This window comes from Setaria italica, chromosome V, assembly GCF_000263155.2.
Source record: "Setaria italica strain Yugu1 chromosome V, Setaria_italica_v2.0, whole genome shotgun sequence".
In the NCBI taxonomy this organism is placed as follows: domain Eukaryota; kingdom Viridiplantae; phylum Streptophyta; class Magnoliopsida; order Poales; family Poaceae; genus Setaria; species Setaria italica.
In genome coordinates, this window is record NC_028454.1 from 26,406,744 (window position 1) to 26,424,818 (window position 18,075).

Consider the following 18,075-nt stretch of genomic DNA (forward strand, 5'->3'; position numbering starts at 1 on the left):
GCGTCGCCGAAAAATGCTCCGTGCACCCCTCGGTTTGCATCCAATCACGAGCTTTGGTGGCCATATTTCCGCATTCATGTTGTATTAATTCAAACATAACATGCATTTTAATATAATTCAAAAAATGGTATTATAATTATTTATATTTAGAGCAACCGGAATTAAAATTTAGTTTATGTGAACTTGAGTTGCCGTCCAATTTATATACTTGCCCTGTTTGGCATGGCTCCAACTCTGGGTGAGCTGCTCTACTCCAGAACTCCAGGTAGAGTCAGCTCCACTCCAGAACTCCAGAAATAAAATTGGGTGTTTGGCTAGATGGGTACTCTCAGCTCCAAAAAAATCGATTTCAGTGTTGATTACCATTGTTGCCCCCAATTTAGGCCCCACTTGTCATCCTCTCCCCCTCCTTTCTTCCTCCTTTCTTTTTCCCTCTGTCTCTCTGCCATTGCCTATTGGTCACCGTTGCCACGGTCGCACCTAGCTCCTCCCTCAATCTCCTCCTCACTTCCGGCCGCCGATCAATGGAGAACGAGCTGCTGGCGTCGGGTGCCCACGGTGTCAGCCTCAACGACCTCTCTCCCCGCGGCCGCTGCCTTGGACCCACCGTTGCCGCCGTCCCCGCCGTTGACGGTGGCTGTCGCCCGGGGAGTCCTTCGCCTGCAACTACTGCCACCGCAGGTTCTACAGCTCGCAGGCGCTGGGCGGCCACCAGAACGCGCACAAGCTTGAGCACACCCTCGCAAAGCGCAGCCGGGACATCCTCGCCGCCGCCGCGTCACCGTCCTTGTCCCCACCACCGACGCTGGCGCCACCGGCCATCGTCTTCCACGCCGCGCCACCGGAACGCAACAACAACAAGGACGACGACTTCCTGCAGCAGGTGGCGCCACCGACACCGAGCGTCATGATGGACATGGTAGGATGGGGCGCTGACACGGCCGTCGCGGCTGACGGCGGCTGTGGTCGCCTCGGCCTCAGCCTCGGCCATGGCCGGAATGGGGACGGCGTCAACCCCCGCCCCTGCGGCGGAGGTCGTCGGCCGGGGGGCTGCGCCATCGAGGATGGGCACGGGAACTCGCACCCGAAGGAAGAGGAGGGGAAGGCACCCGAAGCGGCCGGCAACGGGATGGTGCTGCCAGCGGCGGGGGTTGCGGCTGGCGGCGGGATGGTGCGGCTGGCGGCGGGGGGTGCGGCCGGCAGTGTGGCTAGGGCGGGTGGCGGTGGGGGCGGCCGGTAGTGGAACAGGGGAGGGAGGGAGGCGCGGGATGGGGAAAGGGGACGGGGAACAGGTCTAGGAATAGAACAAATGAAACGTTTTTTTCAATAACCAGTGATATTGGTGGGTAATTATCCACCAACTCCACGAGGAGGTTCAAAAGAGTGGTTTCTGGAGCAGCAAAAGAGGTGCTCCAAAACTCCACCTCCATTTGCACTACAGCTCCATGGAGTTGGCAACTCCATGGAGTTTTGGAGTTGGGGTGTTTGGCTGAATTTTTTGATGGAGTTGCTGGAGTTTAGGAGTGGAGTTGTGCCAAAGGTCATCATATTTATTTTTATATATCTATACTATAAAGAGAATTTATTTAGCTACATTTGGCAATGCAATCATGTATGTGTTTTGATAATTCTCATGATGCCTATAATATCCACCTGCCGTAGAAAGTTACCTAAGTGGGAAGTGCACCCGCGACCGTAATGGCGTCAACTCCTGCAAAACAACCAAATAATTGCAAACATGAAATTAAATGGAAATAAATGGGATTAAATGGAATATGTAGTACCTCGTGACGGTCGGTAAGGAGGTGGGCGTGGTGGTTCACGTCGTACATGGCCTCAAGGAGCAGGTAGGCTGGATCCGCCATCCAGAAACAGAATAATCGAAACTCATTAGTAATAAGCTTCTTTGCATGATTAGCAGAGTAACAAAGAAAATATACTATGAATAAGTATAAGTACAAGTAAACTAAATCTTAAAATATTTAACATGCACACTACTACCTCGGCGACTACCCTCACACAAGACACCACTTTAGAAATTACACTCTACGACCTATGATTTCTCTATATGCGTCATTCATAAATTCATCATCTCTCCTCTCAACCAATCATATTAGTAATTATGGAGACATTAACTTCTCCCAATGCAAAAATTGGTGGTGTCTAGTGCATAGGTTGTCCATAGGTTCTCGTGTTGACACTGGGTCTTGCATGAGACCCAGTTTCTTGCTCTCCCCATGCTCTCTCATTTAATATAGTGCCACGTAAGCTAAAATTCCCATGTGGCAATCAAATTAATGCTAAGGAAACTATTCTAGTTGGAGGGTTGGGATTGCCTAAAGTCAGTCTTAGCACATATTCAATTACCAAGATTGGGCACTAACTAACTATGCCTATTGAGTATCATGGGGATGAAACTTCTCTCACGTATGATGAAACTCCTCCTTCTTTCTCTTATAAATATGTTATCAAATCAGCAAAATTAGTGATGTGCCATAAAAATTAAATTAACTGAAAAGAAAGCAAAATATATTCTTTTGTAGCCTCGACTACCAAAGAATATATGGTTCGCACACAACAACAAAAGCACAATAATTAACTGAACAGACCAAGACATGAAAAGACCACATGATTAGTATGCTGATATGCACGTTGCTGTTGTCCTCTTCTAATAAAATACTAGGCAAGTCTCTCGCCGAGCGTTTGGGGGGAAAAAAAAGTATTCGCCTTCTCACAATTGCCTCGATGTGCATGGATCGGGCAGATCTTATTTAGCTTTTCGAAGGCAAGCAAATACACTCGAATCCATGTAGTTCATCTGAATAATTCTATTGCGCCTTGCTGGGACCGTGTGGTGTAAAACACCGTGCTGTTGTTTGATGCTGATGCTTCGGCATCCCCAAGCTGCACGTTGAAGTAGGCTGGAGGTTGAGGGACAGGCAGGCTCACATCGTTGTTGCTCAGCATGGTGGTCACCTCCCGCATATGAGGCCGATGGTCTGGATTTTCTTGGACGCAAAGCAGAGCAATCTGAATGCGCCTCCTTAGTTCCAGCATTTGATATACTCCACGCAAAGAAGGGTCCACAAGCTGATTGTACCTCTCATAGTGCCAAATATACCAAGCCTATCAGATTAGCAGGCGTAAAATTAATTAGTCCAAGTACAGAATCAAGTGAATTATTGTTACACAGACAACCAATACAATACATACAGAATGAAGAATCGAACTGCACAAGCTAGTACAGAGTGGGGAAAGATCACTCACATGAGTCAGCAGATGATCTGATCTTCCATATTCAGTGAATACTGCGGCATTCACCCTCCTGCCACTTATGATCTCAAGAAGCAAAACACCAAAGCTAAAAACATCATATTTTACAGATAACATCCGCTCCCGCATGTACTCAGGTGCCATGTAACCACTAGAAAAAACAAATCAAGTTAAAATGGTATCAGCATTAATTATTAACACGAATATAAAATTAAGATTTGCTTAGCTGGTTAAGCAATTCGAACTAATTTAATTTGGTAATTAGTACAAAAACAAAGTAGCTGACGGAAACTAGTCTAACCCTTTCAAGATTCAAGCTAGGATATTAAAAGCTAACAGCATATGAATGAAGTTGAAAGTACAAAAACAGGTCATAATTCTCACTAAAACTATTTTAGTAGCACTTGTCAATGATTTAGTTGCACTTAAGATAGGAGTATAGCTGTCTTAAGTCTTGTCACAAGACCGATGAGTGCAATTGCATCTAGTTTTTTTTTTTTTTTTTGCTGCATTCGAAGTGTACAGGCCAGCTATCAGGCTTGTACCGTGTTCCTACTACATCTGTCGGTTCAGGTTCCACTGGTCCTAAATCATATATCCTTGCGATCCCAAAGTCTGAAATTTTGGGATTCATTTCACTGTCCAAGAGAATGTTGCTTAGCTTCATGTCTCTGTGAATAATAAATTTTTGTGGCTCTGAAAAATTATGAAGATAAACAAGTCCTTGTGCTATCCCGTCAATTACACGCAGACGATTTGACCAATTTAGTGAGTCCCTGCTTGCAGGATCTGCAAAGATGATACAGCTTATGAACAATTTGAAATAAACTAGCACATTGTTTCGGGTCCGTGAACCTTTAGTTAGATGGGGCGAAACAGACCTGAGAAGACATAGTCCAAGCTTCTGTTTGGCATGTATTCATAGACAAGTATCATTTCACTGTGCTGAAGACAGCAACCAAGAAGTCTAACCAGATTGGCGTGTTGAAGCTTGACAATAAGCTTGATTTCATTTAGAAACTCACTCGAACCTTGCCAAGAAGATGCGTCAAGCCTTTTAACAGCAATCTCAACTCCATCGGGTAATATGCCCTGAAAGCATAATACAAACGTGCAACAGAGAATTTGCTCAAATTAAACCCAATTTTGCACTTCACAGGTATGTAGCCAGCGGTTCTTGTAGTGCTGTTGTAAGACTGGTGGTGTATTTATTAGGAATCCTTTAAATTTACATGAATAGTTTGATGTTTATTTGTTCATACATATTTCTTTGATAAATCTAAAATATATACAAAAACTACAAACCTGAACAATAGAACGTGTATTCCTTTATATATGAACTAATGATGCGGTGCATATGAATTTATGTCAAGTTCCTCAGAAAATAAATACTAATTGAGAACAAACTTACTCGGTAAACAAAACCAAAAGAGCCACGCCCAAGTTTATTTTCTTCGGAGAAATTTCCTGTTGCATCTCTTACTACGGGGAAATGGTAAAGTGAAAACCTCGAGTCAATTTCTCGTGTGACTTCATTGTGCCAGTCACCTAACTCTCTCTGTAATTTGCGATCTGCAGTTGTGTAAACAAAAGAAAATGAAAAATTAGGCTTAAATACCATGATAATGCATCTTCTGAGATAAACTCTTGGTACCTCTTATTCTTTGTATGATCCCTCCAATCAGGTTTAGGCAAAGAACTAAAATAACGAACCCAGCAATGGTAATTAATGTGATATTCACTTTGCTTAGTCGACCTGAAAGACACTCATAACAAACTTTTGAAGGTTAGTAGTCTGACAAAGGTTGCCATTTTACATGTATGGATGGTTATTAACTTATTATGAATTTTGAAGGGATGGAGAGGGAGATGACGATGAAGAGGTAGAGCAAGAGCCATTCGTGACTATGAATATTGGTACTCTCGTCTATAAACTTGTCGGATTTAAATTAGTTTGGCTTAGGACAAACCTAGAATGATATATTTTTTGGAGTGGAGAGAATAGATAGCATGTTTTGATATTGGTGGCATTGAAATTGGCATGCTTTCAATAAGTAGGTTAATTTATATAAATAAAATCAAGATAAATGTGTTTAATATACCAAAAATAGGTAAAAATAGCATTAGTGAAACCTAAACGTATAGTACTCACTTTTAGGCATGTGGAGCTTGCTGGTTTCGTTGGTCTCCTTGAAGAAGAGATCTTTCTCAAACCGCAGGTTACATCGAACGCCAAGAATCCTCCCGCCCACACGGTGATCTCCACTATTAGTAGTAAACTGCTTGGGTATACTCGAGATGAGCTCGGCGAGGCACTGACGGCAAAGCTCCCTCTTGAGGTCAGGCCTACACTGCACCAGCCCGTACACCATGCTCACCCCTCCTTCTCCGAACCAGGACTCCCCCGTCGCGTACAGGTCCGACGAGTTGAACGCCGCGTAGTCGGCGGTCCCGTTGAGCAGCTCCTCGACGCGTTCGCCGTAAGACACGCCATCACTAGTGGCGGTGCCGTTCTTCACGTAGTTCATGTTGGAGGCGACCCATGCTGGCCTGTCGTCCTTGTAGATCAGGTACTGGTCGCCGGAGAAGCTGAGCATGTGCTGGTCGGAGTAGATGGTGACGTCCTTGTAGAATGGGCAGATGAATGGATTTAAGACGGCGTCCTGGATGGTCTGGTTGAGGCTGTTGGCGCACTGGGGGCCCTTGTAGTCCCCGCGGCAAAGCACGAAGCCGTAAACTGAGCCGACATTGGCGAAGGCGAAGAAGTTGCTGTCCGAAGCGCTGATATTTGACCTGAGCTTGCCGGCAAGAATCCCGAGGTCGTTGTGGTAGCTGTCGCTGCGATTGTACTTCGAACAGCCGCAGTCGTAGTACAGCGGGTTCACCCTCGTCGTCATTTCCTCGAGCCTGTCGCATTCAGATGCTACTGCCGTGGTTGAGAGGGGCAGCGCCGTGACGATGACCAGGAGGAGGGTGGGCTGCAAGTGGTGAGGAGCATTTATAGAGCTTTGCTGGACCTTACTTTCACCTTAAGTTAATCCTACGGAATTTTTCAGAAAGAAATATTTAAGATGAACTTACTCGGGAAACAAGACTAAAAGAGCCGTGTCCAAGTCTGTTATCTTCTTGGAAATTGGCTTTGGTAACTCTAAATATGGGGGATTGACAAAGTGAAAACCTGGACACAATTGTTCGTGTGACTTCGTTGTGCCAGTCACCTAGTTCTCTCTGTAGCTTGCCACCTGCAGTTATTCGAACACAAGATAAGGAGAAAAGTAAGCTTGGGGTGTTTGGATGCGGGTATTAAACTTTAGGAGGGGTCACATCGGATGTTCGGACGCTAATTAGGAGGAGTGAACATGAGCTAATTATAAAACTAACTGCAGAACTCCTATACTAATTCGCGAGATGAATCTATTAAGCCTATTTAATCCATCATTAGCAAATGGTTACTGTAGCACCACATTGTCAAATCATGGACTAATTAGGCTTAATAGATTTGTCTCGCGAATTAGACTCCATCTGTGTAATTAGTTTTGTAATTGGACTATATTTAATACTCCTAATTAGTGTCCAAACATCCGATGTGACATGTACTAAATTTTTATGAAACTGTATCCAAACAGGTCCAAATGTATCAAGTTATTAATGCTTCTGCTAATAAGTCAAACGCTGTCTACCTCTTATTCTTTGTATGACACCTCCAGTCAGAACTAGGCAGAGAATGAAAACAATGGACCCAGTAATTAATGCGATAGCCACTGTGCTCAATATTTTACCTGAAGATACACAGGATAACAAGTGTTGTAAGGACCTGTTTGGAAACAGGACTAAAGTTTAATCCCTATCAAATCGAATGTTTAGACACTAATTAGAAATATTAAATATAAGTTAATTACAAAACTAATTGCATAAATGAAGGCTAATTCGTGAGACGAATCTATTAAACCTAATTAGTCCATGATTTAATCATGTGATGCTACAGTAAATATGTGCTAATCATGGATTAATTAGGCTTAATAGATTTATCTCGCGAATTAGCCACGGTTTATGTAATTAGTTTTATAATTAATTCACGTTTAGTCCTTCTATTTGGTATCCAAACGTCCGATTTGACCCAAACTAAAAATTAGTCCATGGATCCAAACACCCCCTAGTATGCCCAAAGTGACAATTTATATAATATATATGCATGCATAAATGGCTATGAAGTTGTCAATCACATACATGTTGTAAAACCTGAAATGAACTAAATTAAGAATGTATGGAGGAGCAAATGACTCCATAATCAATCAAGACAGTATTTTCTCTGTTCCAAATTGTAGGTCGTTTTGACTTTTCTAGGTGTATAGATATCTATAAACCTAGAAAAAGTTAAAACGACCAACAATTTGGAATGGAGGGAGTATTAAGTAGCTAGGTCCGTCTTATTTATTGATCTCAATGGTGGAACATTTTCCTCGGACTCTTTTTTTTCTTGTTCCTATCCTAACCTGTTCAGCCAAAATGACCACATATGACAATAGCCGGTTTCATAGAGATGCAGTATTTTTCTTTTCTTTTTTTCAGTCCAAACGTGTCCCCAGTCTGTGTCCAAAGTTTCTTTGCCATTTCCTGTTATACTGGTGGTCACCACCACTATTCTAGGAGGGAGCTCCTTATCCAAAATACAGTAGTAGTGTATAGTACCTGTTGGCATCCCAGTGGAATTGTGGAATGGGATACTAGCTAGATAGGTAGAAAAGAGGGATAAGCTATCATGAGATAAGCAACAATTCAGGCTACTTAATATTATCCATTTCTTTGGATGGAATTAGATGTATTTCTAAGATAAGAAAACATATTATTTTTATTTTCCTTGCAAAAAATAATTCTTTTTATTTCATAACAGAGGGGAACGACAAAACAGCAAAGGTGAATAAATATATTTGGTGTGCCCCCTCCTCTCTTCCATATTACATAATCCAATTTTCAGTTCCTAATTAAAACTAAACCTAATGGGGGAAAACAGGCCTAGAGACTGATTTCCGCCCACACCTAAGAATTCTAGTTAGTTGGTTGCTCCCTGTGCTGGAGTCTGGGACAAGCTTGGGCAACAAGTTGTACGCTGAAGTACCTCTAATTATTTTCTCACGTGAAAATAACCGACGGTCCAACCAATGCCCTTTTATGCTGCCAATAAGAGAGACTCTAATTAAGGCTAGATCTGGTCATATCCATTATTGGCCCGAAAATTTTGTTCAGTTCTTCATGCTGTCATGCATGCTCTCAAGTCTACTGCAAACCGGAAATAAATTTGATGAAAGGGATATGGGGACGATGTTGTTGGCTAACACCAAACCGGAGCTCAATATGTGCACACTTGTTCAATATCCCAAGCTCTCCACAATCTCCCGTTCCACCTTAAAAGAATTTCTTGTGATAGTATAGATTTTCTTTCCCAAGCAACTGTGTCAAAAGCTACGTACCTAGAAAAATCAAAATAAATAGTAATTTGGGATGAAGGGAATACATATAGTGATACAGACCATACCTTTGGGCAAATCAATTTGGAGTGTGCCATAGTTCTCCCTGAAGATCAGTTCTTTCTCGTACCGCAGGTTACACCTGGGCCCGAGAATCCTCCCGCCAACACGGCCACAATCCCCTCGGCAGCTGTAGCATAGCAAGTTCACCTCCGCCGTCACGCCGTCGTCGTCATTGCCGGCTGTTGGCGTCGATGACGAGAGGAGCACGGCCGTAAGGAAGACGAGGAGGGACTGGATGCGCATGGTGGGTGGAAGGTGTATCAGCTACGAAGAAAGTAGTGTATATATAGCTACGTGTGTGTGTGTGTACAGTAGAGCTTTGCGTATTCATCTTGAGAAAATATTAGTTGCAATGTGCCGATTTTTTAACCTTTGAAATTATGACGTCAACTTATGACCACATGCTTATACCGATGCCGTGTGTGGGAGGGGGAATGAATTAGTTAGTTCACTAGATGTGACATTAGTTAGTTCCCAGTTCCCACGAGTTTCCGATTTGATCCGGATAATTTTCATGCAATCCAGCAACGACGATGACTTGCAGGAACTTTCTGCTCATGTTCTCAAAAAGTCAGCTGGGAGAAGGAATCGAACCCTCCCTGGATTAGCATTAGTTTACTTCACGGTTAAGTATACATGGTGTTCAAAATGTTCTAAAAAAGGCATGGTGACAGGAGGTTAAGATCAAACAAGCTTCCTACTACTTCGTTTCAAAAAAACAAGCTTCCTACTACTGATTTACTTATTAGGTCAACCGTTTCTTTTTCATGGGATTGTTTATACAGTTGAGTGTAGGTGATGGCAGCAAGCGAATCTACACGGTAAAATTGAAATATCAAGATCTCTATGATCCATTGACTGGGATTGGGGCTCATCCTTACGATATAGGAAGAGAGAACTTTGTAGTTTTCAAGTGGCAGATCTCCCCATTAACTTCAAATTATCTATTTTTGCCATTGTTAGTATTGAGAATACTAACTTTGATTCAATACTTTGATGGTTAATTTCTCTCCAACGTTACACTCTAATAGTTTATTTCTCTTAAACCATATTACTCAAGACAATAAAATCATGGTCATATATATGAAAGGTATTTCGAAATATGATTCTGGTAGTGCCAATTCTATCCACAATGTCTGCATATAAATTTTAATAGCCTAGAGAGACACGACGCACCAAATAACTGATTGTCCACCCTTGTCATTGAGTTTCGAATTTTTACCCTGTCGATCTATATCAACGTGAGAACACATCGCTAGTTGCTGCATACGTCCACATTAAGTACAGCAAGAGAAACGTGCATGCTTGCCTGCATCTCTGAAATCATAGTCAGTCATAACGGCAAAATCCTTCTAGACTAGATGGCTTTTCTTGACTTATTACACCTTATCAAGCCTTGGAGGAACTTCTCGGAAAGTAGGTCAGCTACTTACGCTCAGCTGTGGTAGGCAACGTGCTCGTTGACAGCGAGGCGTCAGTGGTGATTTCGTCAATCTCGAGGATTACCCGGCTCAATCTTTTGGATGTGCTCGTAAGGGTAGGGTTGTGTGTGTATATTCGTAGGGGCGAGTATGCGTACGTTATCGAAAATCGATGGGTCCTTATAAAATATGGAATCGAACAAAACCATAGTTGATTGTTCACTTACAGCAACATGTTACATGCACGATTCTGGTGATGATGAGAGCCTAATAGAGATGCAAAGACTGCATATTTTGCGAACTTGCGTGTATGTGGTGGGTTAGGTTCTCTGCGGTACAACTTGCCAATGTCGCTCAGCACAAGTGTTTGCATTTCAGCTAAGCCCTTGTTTACTTGGCAAATTTGGGAGGTGCCAAATTACTGTTACAGCACTGTAGCACACTGTAGCGTTTCGTTTGTATTTGTGAATTATTATCCAAATATTGACTAATTAGGCTTAAAAGATTCGTCTCGCAAAGTACAACAAAACTGTGCAATTAGTTTTTAATTTTGTCTACATTTAGTACTCCATGCATGTACCGCAAGTTTGATGTGATGGGGAATCTTCTTTTTGCATAGTGTCAAAGTTGGGAGTTGGGGGTGAAGTAAACAAGGGGATGGTTCATCACTGCTGCAAAGAGTTCATTGTCATGGATAAAACTGAAGTAATCAAAACGCACACATTTAAGCAACATGAAATCTTATGTATACCCGCTATTGTTGCAAGACATGTAACCATTGCTTATTTGGTTGTTTAACATCGTAATTTACTTAGCAAAGTGTCATGTATTGCAAAAAGCGGGGAAATAAATGATGAGCTTCTGCGTGATGAAGGTTTGGCCAAAAAAAGGGAAAGAAAAAGAAAGAAAGAGGGAGTATCTATACATGTTGCCATGTCGGCCATAGGGTAGAGTCTCTAGCAATGAGATAAGAGCTTGACAGAATAAATTGTCAACGCGTACGGTAAACGGGCTGTAAGGTTGGAGTGTTGCAGGACACTTCCACAACAATGTATGCGCATGATTGGCTTCTACTCCCTCTATTTCTTCCTATAGTGCAAATTGCAATTTTAGAGGAGTAAAACTTCATGAATTTTGACTAACAATTAGTCAAATTACATGGTTGAGCAATGTATAAAAAGTTACAGCAGTAGATTCATCATAATTCACAAATCTTCTAATATGACATTGATTTTGTAGCAGTTGATCATATACTTTGAACAATTGATGGTCAAAGTACACTAATATTAGATTTTTTCTAACCCAATATGTCTTGTTAAAAAAATGGAGTACGTAACAAATGCTAAGCATTCCAGCCTTTGAATCAAAACCAAGCACGCCCACATGTTGTCTCCTGCTCACTGAAACGTGAACACGGGGTTAACACTTTCACTTGAGATTGCATCCTTTTGTTCCACGTTTTATGAGATGCCAAAAGGCCACAACCTGCCCGCACATGACACTCCAAAACACTTGAATAACAATCACATTTGGTTACTTACAATTTGCAATCCTTCACAAATAGGCATTGCATTCAGAAACGAGCCGCTGGAGCACGAGCCAGCTGACAGCTTGAGACGCGATATTATGTGGAAAATACTAAAGCAGAATCTCAAAGCACAATAAGAACACATTAGAACCTGTACAGAGCCTAAAACATAGCCAAGATGCCTTTTTAAGGCAAAAGCTGCTCAAGAAAACAGACAGCCCTTTATTTTGCCAATCATTGCTTTGGATCAGCATGCTGCCTTGCTGCTCCAGCATGTAGCTTGTAGATCACACAGGGCATGAGACTAAAGGTAGCTCGGACACTACCTTGCACTTCATCTGGACTTCAAGAGATCATATAGATACTAGTAGTGGATCCTATCATTGGCATCGAAATTTAGACCTTGGATGCCCCTTAAAGTGGACTCGTAGTTCTTGGAGTTGGGCATGAGCCTGCCAGACGATGAAAGCCTGGGGTCCGAGTACTCCAGTGTTTGCGAGGTCCTACGTGGGGGAGCATTTCTTTGGAAAGTCCCTGGGCTTGTATCTGGTGTACGGCTGTGTGTTTCAGCTTCACCGGTTGGAACTCGGCTACTAGAAACAGCAGGACGCCTCAAGGATCCGCTTGACCGACCCAAAAAAGTCGAACTGGGGAACTATAAGTCATTTGAGGGTCAGAAATTACACAGAAAAATCTCAGGCACCTAAATAAGAAGATGCCACATCAGCAATTCAAGATAACGAAAAATTAAATAAAAACTCACCACAGCATCTTTTGATGAGGACTGTTCTTGTCTAATTGGAGATTTCTGTTTTGACAAGCTGACTACATTTATTCCTGCAGGTGGAACCTGACGCCGCAAAGGATCAGCTGACCACCCACTTCTCCTTCCCTCTTCAGTGGCTAAATTAATTCAGGAGACAGTTAGCCCTAAGCAGATCTAACCAACTATTTTTTTGTTGAATGTGCAGGAGGGCTATGTGTCGTTTCATTAAAGAAGAGAATAAGTTACAGTTCCAATAGCATCCCATTTAAATAATGCAAATCCATCAGAGATACATGATATTTAATAGTAACCAAACAGAAGAATGCCTTTGAAAATTCATCTGCATCAAGATGTTTGGCATGAACTAACAGTTTTTTTGGGCAAAAGTAGGTTATGCAATTAGCATATAGAGCAAATATGGTTGTACTTCTAATTGGTGTTACTGTTACATATTTCTAATTGTGCAGGTATTGTTATCATGTAGAACAAATATTTCATGTATTTATAATCAAACGGAACACAAGACATTGCTTGCTACCAACATGGCAACATATCCCACAATGTTTCCTATAATTTTGTTTACAACCAATTGGTGTTGCAGCTCATTTTGCATGAAATATCAAATCCTAAGTATCCATAAATTATACATGCATACAGTTATCGGTGATAGAAGTGATGGAATAAGAAATTATTGTTACATCAATCACAACACAGGCGCACCTGACAGTCTATTATTTGCCATAGGAGCCATCCCAGAGCTTTGACCTGCTGCTGCAGCCTACAAGAACAGAACGATGTCATAAGGATATTAACCCGTGGTTGTAAACAAGGGCAGAAAGAAAGCACCATGGATTGTACCAACCATAGCACGCGGTGGAACAGCCATTTGCGATTGCTGATACTTAAGAATGGTCCAGTCAAAAACATAATCAAACTGAAATCCTACAGGTAGAATAAATTCCCTCTTAGAAGGGTCTCCAATGGAGAATTTCCTGAGCATGCTGGAAAACAGTAGCTATCAAGTTATAAACAGAAAACCAACCCTCTCGAATAAAAAGGTCTCTGAATAATCTCTTCAGGTATTGATAGTCAGGCGTATCTTCGAAACGTAATGAGCGGCAGTAATGGAAGTAGGATACAAATTCAGTAGGGTATCCACGACATAGAGCCTGAAATTAATAAAAATCATAATAAGCACTGGTTCCTAGATAATCTTGATTAAATTTTCAGCAAAGAAAATGCACCTCAACTGAAGTAGCAATCTTCCTTTCACTAATTTTCTCGTACTTTTGTTTCTTGGTCCCAGCTTTTAGACCCTGCCATGGAAGGCTGGAACAATAAGGGCAATTGTTAGTACACAACAGGTTACAAGAGGCAGAAATAGAATAACAACACAGGAGCACCCATAAGACCAACCTTCCTTTTAAGAAGTACATGAGTACATATCCCAAAGATTCCAAGTCATCCCTCCTACTTTGTTCTATTGGAAAAGCAGAAGAAACAAAGTTACTATTTTGTGAATATACGCACAGCAGGATATTGAAAAAAGAAATCCAAAACTTAACTTGAAATGTTAACTTACCAATTCCAAGATGCGTGTTTACACTTGCGTAACGTGCTGTCCCAGTCAAATTTTTGTTCTCTCTGTACTTCAGAAGATAAATGTCATAGATCATCTTAGGCAGGGCAAATAGTATGCTTAACTAAGTCTTGGTAATTCATATCTATCCATCTATTGACAAGATCTAATATACATTAAACATCAGGAAGTACAACACTAAAATCATGATGCAGATGAAAAATAAAGAAAGGTTCACTGTCAACATCAGAGTCACAGATTGATGAACTGCGACATATTACCTGTATGGAATGTGCTGGTGTGTTGCACTGTCCCTGTATTTCTTTGCCAGTCCAAAATCAATCATGTATACCTGTAGGAGAATAGAGAGAATGTGAAAATCCCAACTACCTAAGGGAAGACGATCAAAACTATAGGTACATAAACTAAGCCTACATAAGTGAATGCCTCAGTGCTAAAGGACTTGCCTGATTTGCTCTCTTTCCGAGGCCCATGAGAAAATTGTCTGGCTTAATATCTCGGTGCAAGAAGGACTTAATATGAACATACTCGACCCGGTTAATCTACAAAAAGTTTGAAGTTAAAAACTCTGACATAGACTAAATCCGCTAGGATTATATTGTATAACAATGGAGGTTATGCTTGCAAATATAACCTACCATCTGATCGGCAAGCATCAAAACAGTCTTCAGGGACAGTTTTCTGTTGCAAAAGCTGAAAAGGTCTTCAAGGCTTGGCCCCAAGAGGTCCATAACGAGAACATTGTAGTCACCTTCAACACCAAACCACTTGACGTTTGGAATTCCAGCTGCAAGAGAAAACAGAATGTAAGTTACAACCTGAACAAAATAAATAAATAAATGCAGGACAACCAACTAAAAGGAACATGATTACTTCCGCCCTGCAGTATCCTATACAGCTTTGACTCATACAGCAACTGAGGATGTTTTGTCTTCACACTTTCCTGGACAAAACACAAAGAGAAAGGTCTTGTCAGTAAGTACAGTCCAAACCCTGCAGTTGATTAAAGTGATAATCAAGAGAAGTAGACTGAATGAGACATTATAACGATTCCTACACAAATAATCATTTTGCAAAGCATAACATAGTGAAGTGGGTTCCATTTAGGACAGAATCAAACAAGTTGATCATTTTCAAATAGGAACCAAACATGCTGTTTCTTTTTATTTTCTTAAAGAAAAAGAAGGGGACTACATTGATGCTTATGATTATGAGATTTATCAGAAGGGTCTGGCTGCACCTTCTTTCACATGAAATCTATCTATGAAGTTTAACTCTATGGAACTAACATGAATACAGTTTACTAAATACTCCAAGGTTGCTATGAAAGTGAGTTATAGGCAGCATTAGATTGACAAAACATACATATGAAACCACAGATAAGCTTTTGCTATCAATACCCTAATATTACATAATTCAGCAAGTTAAAACTCCACACCAAGTTTAGTACATTTTCCTAGAGACGGGATATACAATCAGTTAACAACCCTGAATCGAAACTGCGCGCATCAGAAGAAAGTATCTTAACTGACCAATGTATAACGGAACAGAACGAAGGGACTCGGGGACCATTGAAATAGATTATCGCTTTGCGTGAACTCACCAGCTTAATCGCGACCTCCTCGTTGGTCTGCACGTGGGTACCTGCAGCAACACCGCCAGACAAACCAACCGTCCATTAGAACCATGGGTAAAGAAAGATAAAAGGCGAGAGCTTTCGCATCGGGACGTAACATTTAAGCGGGGGAGCCGGCGGCACGAACCGAGGTAGATCTCCCCGAAGGAGCCGCTCCCAAGCTTGCGCCCGAGGCGGAACTTGTTGGCCACGCGCGGCTCCATCGGCGGCGCGTCCCCGCCCGCCGGCCGAACTCTGCCGCCCCTAGGCCGCGCGGGTCGGGGGCATCCGGATACGGGGCGAATTGAGGGAGTGCGGGGGCTGGGGATTTGGGAGCTGCTAGGGTTTGGGAGGAGGATCGGAGTGCGGCGGAAATTGGGGATTTTTGTTTGCTTTGTGGGGGCGGTGGTGCTTTGTTTCCGCGAGCGAGCAGGAGCAGAGCCGCACCACCCGGGCAGGCCGGCACCCACCTCACCTCATCGGCTTGCCTCGCGAAGGGAATTGGTGGAAAGTGGAGGGGTTGCAGTGGGAAAGTAACGTCCCCATCCTCCCAAGTTGAGAGCTCAAGCATCGTGGCGGTTGCAGTTCCGCGGTTTACTTCTTGGTGGCTACTTTTTTTCGTTTTTAGTGTATACTTCTTCATTTTTTTTTGGAGTCGCATGCAATCTATACCTACTTTATTATACTGTATGTAAACATCGCCTCCACTCCACGTACATACTCAAAATGAGGCAAGTACGAGCCGTCCCAGAGAACAGGAACCATATGCTTAATAAATATCTATGGCCCCGCGTACCATGCTTGTACTGAATATGTGATATGCTCCTGTGTCCCTATCCATTGACACACCCTCGTACCTTCACCCTGCTGTAGATACTAGACCAATTGCATCCCATCTACTCAATCCATACCACGTGAGGGAAAAGGGTACTCTGTAGGTCCCCACCGATCGGGATACTAGTTAGTCCTGACAAATGAACTCATCCGATCAAAACGTGCGGCCCAAGGACATGAAAATACTTGGATTACACGTCAAGGAGGCCGGCCGACTCAAATTAGCCCGGATATTACGGGACACGTATTGTAGTCTGACTCAGATTACCTTCCATGTAACTACCAAGTAGATTAGATTCAAACCGACTTGTAATCCTAGGTCGTCAGCCTATATGGCGGCCACGGGAACCTCCCGAGGGTAATCCAATCCAATCTGTAAACCACGCACCAGCGCAAAGCAATACAAGCCACCAGCATACATGACGTAAGGTATTACTCTCCGGAGGTCCGAACCTGTCTAAAACTCATGTGTTCTTCGTGTTCTCGTTATCACCTTCGAGTTCTTGGTCTCGCGATCCTCTTTGCCTACAAATCAACCAATTGGGTAACTCCCTATGGACTGTCGGGCTACTAAATCCAACAGTTGGTGCTCCAGGTAGGGGAATACCTGCATGTCTACATACGGCCAACAAAATCAAACTATAGGGAGAATAAGTGAACAGGGAATACTCTTTCTTCTATTTTCCTCTATCCCATCTCAAGTGTTATTTTATTTGTTTGATGAGCAAAAGTTTATTCTAATATCTCTTTTTTCTACAACATCATACATGCGTGGTCGTCCATAAGGCCGACTTGTCGAGCACCGAACAACGGATTGCGCATGCTCGGTGCGCTCGGAGACGGCATCCATGAGACGGCCAACAACGTCGTACAACCAAGGCAGTCCGACCTGCTGCCCTATAGCCGGCATCGTTGACACACCACCTACCTTTTTTGATGCCTCGATCCCGGTGTACAAGTTGGGGACGAGCCTCGGACGATCGACAGCCGACCACAACGCCCAAGATGATACCCACGAGCCTAATCACGAGGACGGTACACGACCCTTCGACTCGGCCACGAATCAAGTTAAGTCTTATTTACAATTAAATAGTTTATAGCTTTCGTATACCTACATATACCTCAGCTCTCCGATGTCCCCGTGACTTTTGCCGACCGCCTCGGTTCTCCCATGTTTCCGTAACTTTCACCGACTGTTTATATAGCTTGGTCCGTCCACTACATGAGCGGTTGGGGGCTACACCCCATAGGTGCCTAGCTCATGCTGGTGCTTTTCCGTACAGTTCCGACTGCTTTGCGGCTTGTCCGTCCCTCTTAATGGTTGCTAAAGTATTCGGGTAGCACACGCCTTAATCCGTGAAATCTTGACTCATCCTGCGCGCCTCCTATGCGAGCATCGAGTCAGCCCCAGCGCTATAGCCTGAGATAAGCCATCCTCTCCATGAGCAGTGATTAGTAGGGCTACGTGCTTAAACGTAACAGGCTAACTACGTGGGGAAATTAAACGACC

At 42.8% G+C, this 18,075-nt stretch overlaps 3 protein-coding genes across 3 annotated transcripts; 1 reads left to right on the plus strand and 2 right to left on the minus strand.

Annotated features, from left to right (window-relative positions):
* Positions 1-631: 631 nt before the first annotated feature.
* On the plus strand, positions 632-1,240 carry LOC111257338 (zinc finger protein GIS3-like; the record flags this gene model as incomplete). The annotated part of the gene is made up of 1 exon (XM_022826681.1): positions 632-1,240. A coding segment is annotated over one exon (609 nt), but the record flags the coding sequence as incomplete, so codon positions are not given.
* Positions 1,241-2,583: 1,343 nt separating this feature from the next.
* Positions 2,584-9,044, minus strand: LOC101775169 (cysteine-rich receptor-like protein kinase 25). The gene is made up of 10 exons (XM_022826682.1): positions 8,807-9,044; positions 6,954-7,052; positions 6,355-6,515; positions 5,426-6,251; positions 4,928-5,029; positions 4,685-4,845; positions 4,155-4,365; positions 3,819-4,062; positions 3,268-3,424; positions 2,584-3,126 (listed from the first exon to the last, which is right to left on the minus strand). Exons 1-10 carry the CDS (start codon positions 9,042-9,044, stop codon positions 2,815-2,817), a joined length of 2,511 nt encoding a protein of 836 aa, XP_022682417.1. The 3' UTR covers positions 2,584-2,814.
* A 2,597-nt stretch (positions 9,045-11,641) lies between these two features.
* LOC101771373 (casein kinase I) lies at positions 11,642-16,223 on the minus strand. The gene is made up of 14 exons (XM_004968956.3): positions 15,880-16,223; positions 15,720-15,760; positions 14,990-15,059; positions 14,755-14,903; positions 14,563-14,658; positions 14,377-14,447; positions 14,099-14,160; positions 13,933-13,996; positions 13,761-13,845; positions 13,559-13,685; positions 13,379-13,458; positions 13,237-13,294; positions 12,514-12,653; positions 11,642-12,405 (listed from the first exon to the last, which is right to left on the minus strand). The coding sequence occupies exons 1-14, from the start codon at positions 15,953-15,955 to the stop codon at positions 12,115-12,117; spliced, it is 1,410 nt and encodes a 469-aa protein (XP_004969013.1). The 5' UTR covers positions 15,956-16,223; the 3' UTR covers positions 11,642-12,114.
* Positions 16,224-18,075: the final 1,852 nt, after the last annotated feature.

Excerpts from the sequence above, each read along its gene's own strand:
- LOC101775169 (XM_022826682.1), bottom strand. The coding sequence starts at position 9,044 with ATGCGCATCCAGTCCCTCCTCGTCTTCCTTACGGCCGTGCTCCTCTCG. Across the intron at positions 5,030-5,425 it reads CAAGCTCCACATGCCTAAAA|GTCGACTAAGCAAAGTGAAT; the intron begins GTGAGTACTATA and ends AGTGTCTTTCAG. Across the intron at positions 4,366-4,684 it reads CTTTTGGTTTTGTTTACCGA|GGCATATTACCCGATGGAGT; the intron begins GTAAGTTTGTTC and ends TTATGCTTTCAG.
- LOC101771373 (XM_004968956.3), bottom strand. The coding sequence starts at position 15,955 with ATGGAGCCGCGCGTGGCCAACAAGTTCCGCCTCGGGCGCAAGCTTGGG. Across the intron at positions 15,060-15,719 it reads AGGAGGTCGCGATTAAGCTG|GAAAGTGTGAAGACAAAACA; the intron begins GTGAGTTCACGC and ends TGTTTTGTCCAG. Across the intron at positions 14,659-14,754 it reads TGATGCTTGCCGATCAGATG|ATTAACCGGGTCGAGTATGT; the intron begins GTAGGTTATATT and ends AACTTTTTGTAG.